Source organism: Octopus bimaculoides, chromosome 13 (assembly GCF_046866305.1).
Source record: "Octopus bimaculoides isolate indiv1 chromosome 13, ASM4686630v1, whole genome shotgun sequence".
Taxonomy (NCBI): domain Eukaryota; kingdom Metazoa; phylum Mollusca; class Cephalopoda; order Octopoda; family Octopodidae; genus Octopus; species Octopus bimaculoides.
This window is the reverse complement of record NC_142940.1, coordinates 25,446,853-25,456,852: the sequence shown is the minus strand read 5'-3', so window position 1 is coordinate 25,456,852 and position 10,000 is coordinate 25,446,853. Positions and strand designations below refer to the sequence as shown.

The 10,000-nt window shown below is 33.5% G+C and overlaps 1 protein-coding gene across 2 annotated transcripts in view; it reads right to left on the bottom strand.

Moving 5' to 3' along the window:
- The window catches only part of LOC106881894 (phospholipid-transporting ATPase VD), a 108,647-nt gene that overhangs the window by 87,437 nt on the left and 11,210 nt on the right, over window positions 1–10,000 (bottom strand). The window contains exon 2 of one of the 2 annotated variants that reach the window (XM_089361575.1): window positions 1,858–1,940. The exons of the other annotated variant lie outside the window; for it this stretch is intronic. Coding sequence (XP_089217701.1) covers window positions 1,858–1,940 — 83 coding nt within the window. The remainder of the gene's footprint in view (window positions 1–1,857; window positions 1,941–10,000) is intronic. 2 annotated transcript variants of the gene reach the window in all.

The following is a 10,000-nucleotide window of genomic DNA, read 5'->3' as shown; positions in this document are numbered from 1 at the left end:
TGTGCAAGGGAGGAAGGTAAATTTTCTGAGGGTTAACCAAAGGGATATATTGAATGTATCCCTGAAGTGAAATCACTTCCCTTTGGCCACTCATTTTGATCATAGTGATACTTGTCATCTCTGCTGTTCCAAAGGCACAAACAGCACTGATGCTTTGTATACCCCATTGCAACCCAAGAAGCAAACCAATAACTTTCAAGTCCCTGCATATATTCCACTTGTGCTCAGAATATTTAATCAAGTGCAAAATTTTATCCATTGATCCATAAGTTTCCTTTAATCCTACAGCATGTGCTAGTAGTATTGAAGGTTTTTGATTGCCATTATGCAGCAAAACAGCTTTTAGGCTTGCTTTGCTGGAATCTATGGAGAGTCTTCATTCTTCAGGTTTATGGCCATACCCTATCTCATGCAGGAGTCCTTCAACATCATAACAAAAACAAATACCGTCTTTCTCCATAAAAAATTAATGCAATTCTGTATGCTGTTTTTGAGCATTTTACATCATTGTGTAAAAGATTTCATTGTTTCAACATGAAGTCTAGTAGTTCTGATTTTTCTTTTGTTAAACCCAAGTCTCTAACTAAATCATTTAACTCAAGTTGACTTAATAATTGAGGAAATTTTTTTGAAGATCCTGGTCCACCACAGTGATCTGCTGTATCACTCAGCATGCCTTCAATTGAAGTAGATGCAATACTTTCTTCACTTAAACTATCTTTGTCAAAAGATGAGAGCGGTTCTGGAACTGAAATATTTTCAGCAGCATGAGCAATTGGTTTTAAAGCTGAACGGCAATCTGGATAAACAATCTTGGATTTGTTCTTCTTAGAGAACCTGTGATGTTAGTTAAGCAGAAATAATAATTGGTATAGTGGTTTGTTGGTTCATACCATATCATTGGTACTGCAAATGGCATACTTTTCCGTTTACCATTTAGCCATTGGGTTAGTGCTATGTAGTAGTTTTTGCAACAAACATGAGGCACCCATAGTTTATCTTGGTCCCCAACTTTGCATCCAAAAGTAGAGCTTGTAAGCATTTCAAAAATTTCTTTGTAAGCTTATTTTTGATCTTTTGACGTAAATTTTCCACACATGTAACAAAAGCTATCTGGGTGATTAGCACAAACTTTTCTGCCCATCATAAATACATACAAGAATAATCTAAATCAACACTCAAGGAAGCTTGTCAGTTAACTAAAATATGAAATAAATAAATTGTAAATGTTACTGGAAAACATCAAAATATATTTCTCCAAAAAAAATCATTGAAATTATTATAGAATGTACTGAAGCTATGACTATCTCAAAACAATTTTTTCCATCTCTAAATTTCAAACATTGATCACTTTAATAAATAGCTAAACATACTACTAAACTACTTTTCATATAACCTTTGTTTTAACAGCACTAGCAATTATCAAGAAAAGGGAGTCTGAGTGGCTTACTATAACCTAACATCAATAGCCTGTTGTGAGGAGAACTTTACTATAATTACAGCGATAACAAAGTAAAATAAATTCTCACCTTGTGTGGCAATTTAACAGGTAGCCTATATTTCCCTCTATCAGCACTTATTTTTGTTTCAGTGATGAGTATATGAATGAAAATCAAAAGCAAATAGCCTACTACTTAGTCAATATTATCAATTGGCTGGAAAATCTGATGCTGTGAATAGCTAAAAAACTACACAAGCTGTCTGAAAACTGATGCCAGATTCGGATTCAGTACCCTAAAATTACCCTAAATCAGCTGAAAAAGTTTAAATAGCATGACAAAAAATTTTTTTGTTGCTCAGTGTTATCATTGTTATATCATTTGTACAATAAACAAAAATGAAAACTTCAATACATACATGAATCCATTAAATCTGTAAATATCTACATTTGGTAAATCACATATCACCGTTTCTCTAAACTCTGTTAGGTTATATTTCCTCTGCAATGAAATGACATTGAAAGTAGGTGACATTTATTTCAAGTAAAATAATTTCAGTGATTATAAAATTCTTAAATAGGTTGTGGATCACTAATTTGTAGACACAATGAAACTGCAAAACATTCATCCTTTTTTCCTTAGCTTTTAACTGGATAAATCAAGTGAAATTATTTTAAATATAAAATGAAACATGGTCATGATTTCTTTTTTCCTCTTTTTTTTTTTTTTGCTGAAGAATAGTCATGTTTGTGAAGTGAAATTGGCATAAATGAGAAATGAAACTAAGTCACAAGAATGACAGAAGGTGTTAAGATAAAAAAAAAAGTCACATTTATGCATTTGTTTTGCAACATTCTTGATGTGGAATCATGTGTTGAAACAGATATTGTTATACTTAGGGATGGTCTTTTTTTGCCAGTTAAACACATGTAAGAAAAATGGACTAAGCAGAACAAGAGGAGACATGTACGATAAAGAGTTGCTGATGGCGTTACAAGATGTGTGATGAAAGGGTTTTGGCAAAGAAACAAAATTAATAAAAATAAAACTGTACCAAAGACCAAACCTATAGACCATGTGTCTAATTGGCAAAATATGATCATCCCCAAGTATAACAATAAAAGAAAATGATCTAACGTAATTATTTTTCCTTTGTGAATTGGCAATGGAAGTTAAGTAAAATGGACTGGGAATTGAAATCAACTTTTCAGGAAAGTTCCCTCAACCTCAGGTGCATGTGTACTTGTTAAAAGGAAATTTAAGTGATGACCTTTAACTTATTTTAAGCCAAAGCAGTATCAGGGAGGATTTCTATTTATTTTATTTACTTGTTATCCAATTTTATTATAGATATTTCATCAGCCTAACAACACACACTTACCACTCTCTTTGTGCCATGCCTACAGAGTATCATCAATCATTAACCTCCATACAAAAGTTTGAAGATTCAAGATTTTTGTAAGAATGATATAGCATTAGAGTCTTGTTGCATTCAGCCAGTTTAATATGCTAGTCTGCTGCAGGGGTAGGTCATCCTTTGGATTCTGTATGCTATTAGCCACAGGACTATCTTCTGTTATTGACCCACAGCTGGGGATTTGAAGTTACTACCACCCCAGATGATAGCAAACTTGGCAGTAGTGGTGACTCAGAGATAATTCTATACTCCTTAAAACTCCTAAACTCTTGAGTAGGAGCCTCACCACTGAATGCAGTTTCATATCTTATGCAGCACGTCACATATAACATACATACATATATACAAATATATACACACATTATATATATATACCTATATATATCTATACACACAACATATATGTAGCTAGTGTAAATCCCAGCTGTTTCCTCTTGATGCACACCAGCTTATCCCATTACCATAACCAATATGTATCCATAGTTACTGTTGAATGCAAGTTGAAATATATTAAAATTGAGAATCATGGAAATATTATTTGCACAGTTGCTGAACAACAAAACAGGAAAATAGAAATATTTTGGTATCATTTATTCTCTATTACATGAGTTTCATTCTTTTTTATTAGCAACTGAAACACGTGTAATGGAGAATGAATAATACAAAAAATTTCCGTTTTCCTGTTTTGTTATATATATATATATTATATATATATATATTATATATATATATATATATATATATATATATATATATATATATATATTTATATATATATATAGATAGATAGATAGATAGATAGATAGATAGATAGATATTGAGAAAAGGGAGGCAGTTAGAATTTTAGATAATCCTTTATTAGCGCTTTTGTTTGTTTATCAAACTTATCAAGACAAAATCAAAATGGTAAAAACAGAAGGTTCTGTTGTTCATTTATATGAATCGGATGTTTTTTTTTGTTTTGTTTAGAAGAGGAGAAAAATACTTTTGTTGTTTTGGAAAAAGGAGGAAGGAGAGAAAGAAAAACAAAGAGGAGGGGAAAAAATAAACAGAAAGCAAAGTTTCAGGACAATCAAGAAAGAGAAAAAAATAATAAAGGATGGGGAAAGGAAGGAGGGAAGGATGGATGGATGGATGGATAGATAGATAGATAAACAGACAGACAAATAGATAGATAGATAGAGAGAGAGAGAGGTATCTTTTCAATTTGATGTGGTCAACTCATTGAAATTACATTACAAAGCATCTTTCTTTTTCTTTTCTCTTCTTTTTTGTTTTCCTCCTCTTTCCTTTCTTGTTGTATACCTATCAACATATTTGTAAACTGATGTACCCAGTAATTCGTGGGAAAGTGGGGTTTATCCCTTGGTTCTGTTCTCATAATTGTTTCACTAATCCAGTAACAACAATACAAAGTGTGTAGCCCTTAAAATGGTTTTTCTGCATTTACATAGAATACAGAACTGTCTTACACAGGATATTGTTTTTAGGAATTCCCAACAAGTTATGAATACCCAAACTGTGAAGTCAGTTATGTAATAACATGAAATAAGTTACCCGATAGTAAGAATTCAAATAAAGTAGCCCCGGAAAGGGTTTTAATACATTCCCAGAGTAGATAGAACTTAGGAGGAAATACTAATAAGGTAGGTATACTAAAATCATGAAGCATGTTACATAATAACAGGTTAATCAGATATGAGATAATAACAATTCAAAGTAAATAACTCTGAAAAGGGCTTTTGTGTGTTCCCAGAGAATATTACCCTCAGTGGCGCTAGTGTTGGTATATTCGTGAATAAGTCACTATCTGAAATAAGTGGATCTACTACTATTTACTTGTTTAACCGTTGTACTGGATAAATTGTGAAAATAACTAACAGTTCAAATACTAAGAAATAAGCACACTCTTTTAATTTATACCAAGGTTGTTTTCCTTGGCTATATTAAGGATCCCTTCCAAAAGCAAATGGGTTATTTCCCTTGGATGTTTAAATAAAATATACTTGTTATATGTAGTAGGTATAAGGATCCCTTCCAGGGGCCCTATTATCGATTTTTTTCAACAATCTAAGTATGTCACAAGGTTTCCAGACATGAGTTCTACAAACATGTCAAGTTTCATAAAAATCGATAAAAAGATGTAGGAGGAGTTAGATAACAAACCCACAAACAAACACACCCACAGACAGAATTTTCCACATATGTAGTAGATAAAGACATTTCTTGACAAGGGCAGGTGACCTTTCAAGATGTCAATTTTAGGAAATAGGATAGGAAAGATAAGGAAAGAAGGGAAGGTGTGGTCATCACTGAAAAGTAAAAAACAGTTCAAAGTCCTATGAAAATGTATATTCCTTTACACTTGTATAGTCAGATCCCATATTCTGTGTAATTCCATGTTTTGCATGAACAAACATTAAATATTAGTACAACATTCATAAATTAGGAACATAAAGTCAAAATATGAAAAAAATTATTTGAATTTGGTTCTGTTTATAATTCAGTATATTCTCTATGTACATGTAATCAAACAGCATAAATAAGTTTTGTAATAACATGTATATTTTATATTTAGCTGGAAGCCAGTCTGTATGATATAAAGTATATAACAAAGAAAAACCTGCTTAAATATATTTTTGAGTATCTTTCATCCTTTTGTAGGATGTACTTTTCTTTTTCTTTCTTGCTTGGATAAGATAATTCAAAAAGAGATCCTTTTCAGAAGTTACTTTGCCAAGTGGCTACATTAGATATCTTTCATAATCAGTGGTAAAATGGTTCTGGTATTCTTTCTCAGGTATATGCAAGTTCTATAGGAACAACAGTTGTCAAAATCCCAGTGTTATATATACAATCATTTATAGAGATGAGTATCACATTATTAACATTGGAGCCACATTCAGAAACAACAGTAACAGCGTAATATAAGTGTTTTCTCTTCATCCATCATCATTACTAATTAAAAATAATAAAGAGGTAAAATGATCATGAAGAAACTTTCTTGACAGACACCAAAGTCATCTAGCATACATTGATGTCACCTTACATGGTATGTAAATATTGTTAGACATTGAAGCATTCATTTGCATTATTTCTCCCATCATATTAGCTGGGTATAAATGTGAGCTAACCATGTCATGTTAATAGTTTGTTTCTTTTGGAGGGGAGTTCATGCATATTGTCTCTGTTTCTCTTTCCAGTCGTTTTCACAAAATGTAGTTCCTCTGCTTCTCTTTCAAACATTTAATTTTGGAGAGAATTTTTTGTGCCTTTCAAAATTTTGGGTCATCTCTTGGACATTTGTAAAAGGGAAAGATTTTCAACTTTCCTTCACTGCATATTTCTAGATGCTTGCTCAGTAGAATCTTGAACAATTCCTCTTGACTGCGGATATTGTCTGTAGATTCTCGCACATTGGCAGAGGGAATATTTGTTTTACTGATGTAGTTTTCCTTGCAGTTGAGGAAATTAATGCAGTATATGAGATTCAGTGTCTTGCAGTTCATATCTGCATTTATTTTGAACAAGAATCCACTCTTGAATTTTATGTAGGAACCACTTTCTAAATATTTGAAATTGTTGTGTGTTCCACATCTGTTCTCTCCACATTCTTTTACAGAGAATTCTGATTTATTCTCTGATGTGAACTTTGCTTCAGTGAAGTGTTTTCTGAGATTTTTTGGTTGGCATCTGTTGTTTTGTAAGGGGGTTTTATCAATCAGATTTTTCATTTTGGGGCTTTGTAGAAGTATAGGTAGGTTTGATTTTATGGCGTAAAAAATGTTGCTACCCCAGGAGTGTACGTATTGATAAATTGGAATCGTGTGTTCATTATTTTTTTTCCTTTGGTGTCCTTAGTTGTGTGATGTTCAGTTTCATCGCCTTTTTAATTCCATCATTTATTAATTCTATGGGGTATTTCTATTTTGTTAGGAAGCTTTTGAGCTCGTTGAGTTGAATTTGACGTCGGTTTGGGTCAATCACTATAGTACTAATATAGGTATGTGTCCATTTTTTGCAAAATATGTCTGTTGTGATTGTGGAGTTGTGTATTTTTATGTGAATATTCAGGAATGCAACTGGTTTCTGTCATAAATTTGATGGATAAGTGAAGTGTATTGAGTATATTATCAAATATTTGGAGGTCCTTATTTGATTTGTCCCCAAAAAATGAAGCAGTAACCGAGGAAGAGTTTCCACTTTTTAATGATGTATTTCTTGCAATCACGATTAAAAGCTCTCCCTACCTCCCCATAAAGCATTTCTTCGAAGTATCCTATAACTAGGTTAGCATATTTAGGTGCAAGCCTGTGTATATTTATACACACACAGATTATATATACATTGTATACATATATATATATATATATATATATATATATATATATAAAAATAAGCAACACGGATTTCAAAGGTGATTGCAGTACGCACGTTTCATGCTACTTCAATTTATTTAAGTAATGCGAGCATTACCTTAAATGCAATATGAAGAGCAATCTTCAGCTGCACGATAATGCAGAAAAATTACTGTTTTTCTACAGTAGAAAAACAGTAATTTTTCTGCATTATCATGCAGCTGAAGATTGCTCTTCATATTGCATTTAAGGTAATGCTCGCATTACTTAAATAAATTGAAGTAGCATGAAACGTGCGTACTGCAATCACCTTTGAAATCCGTGTTGCTTATTTTTTGATTTTAATCACCTATCCTTTTGGGATGCGATATTTGGGTGCCTACGCATAAGTATCATATTCAACCTTGAATCTATATCTAAACCGTCTATATATATATATATATATTGATAGAAAAGACAACAAAAGACAGAAAGAGGCCTCGATATTATGTAAATAGAGGAATTTATCTGTAAAAAAAAGTCACAATTATTCAGTAGCCATGAGAAAACTCCAAGTTTCGGATGCCAGGGCGGAAACCCATGCCGCCATCTCTTCAGTTATCTGGCCAACTGAAGAGATGGCGGCGTGGGTTTCCACCCAGGCATCCGAAACTTGGAGTTTTATCATGGCTACCGAATAAGTGTCACATATTATTTACAGATATATATATATAATATATATCATCATCATCGTCGTTTAATGTCCGCTTTCCATGCTAGCATGGGTTGGACGATTTGACTGAGGACTGGTGAAACCCGAAGGCTACACCAGGCTCCAATCTGATTTGGCAGAGTTTCTACAGTTGGATGCCCAACCTAACACCAACCACTCTGAGAGTGTAGTGGGTGCTTTTTACGTGCCACTGGCACGAAGGCCAGTCAGGCGGTACTGGCAATGGCCGCGCTCAAAATGGTGTATTTTATGTGCCACCTGCACAAGAGCCAGTCCAGGAGCACTTGCAACGATCTCGTTCGAAAGTCCTTACACATGCCATGGGCACAAGTGCCAGAAAGGCGACGCTGGGCACAGGTGCCATCACAATTTCGCTTTCGCTTGTCCCAATAAGTCTTTGCAAGCTGAGTTTCGTGCCCAATGAGGGAGACGACGTTGGCATGGGTGCCAGACGTCAAATTTAACTTGATTTCGATTTCACTTGCCTCAACAGGTCTTCGCAAGTGGAGTTTAGTGTCCAATGAAGGAAGGAAGGTATGCATAAATGGACTGGCTGAGGCCTTAGATTTAGGTCTCACTCGGCTTGCCTGGTCTTCTCATGCACAGCATATTTCCAATTGGTAAAGTATATGTATATATATACATATTACACGCGTATAAGAAGGGATGACCACTAAGTGGACATGCAATATGCTAGAAAGAGGTCATCAAGGACCCAACCACAAAGAAAAATAATGTTCTCCAAAAAAAAATTCAGCAAACACCAGAGCACAGGCGGGTCAGACAAAATGAAAAATATACAAAATAAAGAATTAATCGTGTACCGGTTTTGCTATCAACTTTTTTACTTACATAAAAACGTCTGTGGTTCGTCAGCACAATTGTTCTAGAATCAATATTATTTGCAGAACTATACATGAATTGTCTTCATAAAATTTGACATGCGTACAGTTCTACCAATTAAATTAGAGGAAGATTCACTGCAGTATGTTGCCGAAGACAATTCGTGTATAGTTCTGCATATATATATATCCAAAAAAGTTAAGTGTTGTGAGTCCAACTCACTAAGGGATAATATCTATCCAATATACTGCCAGAAGAATATCCAATTATTATTACACTAGTGTTTCTTCTTTATATTACCAAGTGCAATAAATGGGCGTGGGTAAAAAGATATTTTACCATTAATTGATATAGCAATAAGAAAATAGAGGGGAATAGGTGGTATTCATCAACTTGCAGACATTGTATTGTGTCAATTTACCTGTTTATTTGTTTACTGAAAGGACAATAAGAACAATATACAAACACATGCCACATATTATGTCATATCAGTAATTAAAAATGGACATCCAGTGACAGAAAATGGGATAATGACTTACAGCTGTTTCAGTCTAGTTGTTACAGCCTACTGGAATTATATAGATAGAATGAGGCGTGTCACCTCAGAAAATACAATTTCGATCATGGATTAAATTTATTCAGATATTAATTAAAATAAAAGTGTAAAATCAATAACAATTTCACCAGGTGGTCAGTGCAGAAATAAAAACGCTATAGGTAAAGTTTACAAAATATCTTATAATTATATACATAACTATAACAAGGGATCAGCTTTACGCCTCAACATGCACTGCAATAAATAGACACTAAAGCCCCTATTACCACCTTAAAATAAGGTAATTGGGGCTTTAGCGTCTATTTCTTATAGAGCATGGTGAGGTGTAAAGCCGATCCCCTGTTATAATTATGTATATTATTAAAAGTAATAATAGAATGCGGGATAGTGTGATAGTAACTAGTTGAGTGAGCAATGATTGGGGCTGTTTTTTTAATATTTTTTATTTTTTATAATTCCTTGTGTATCTCTTTGGAGTTTATCACTTTTAATATTTGCGTGTGTGTTATTCTAAGGTTGTGGTGGATATGCCATTTGTTGTAGATGCATTCAGAAGGGGTCTGTATTTTGTGATAAAGAGAGAGTCTTTACTAATTCTCTAGCTACAGGTTGTATCATCTCTGAATTGATAGAGGGGGAAAAATTCTGAAACTTGGATTTTTGTTATTGGTGCAA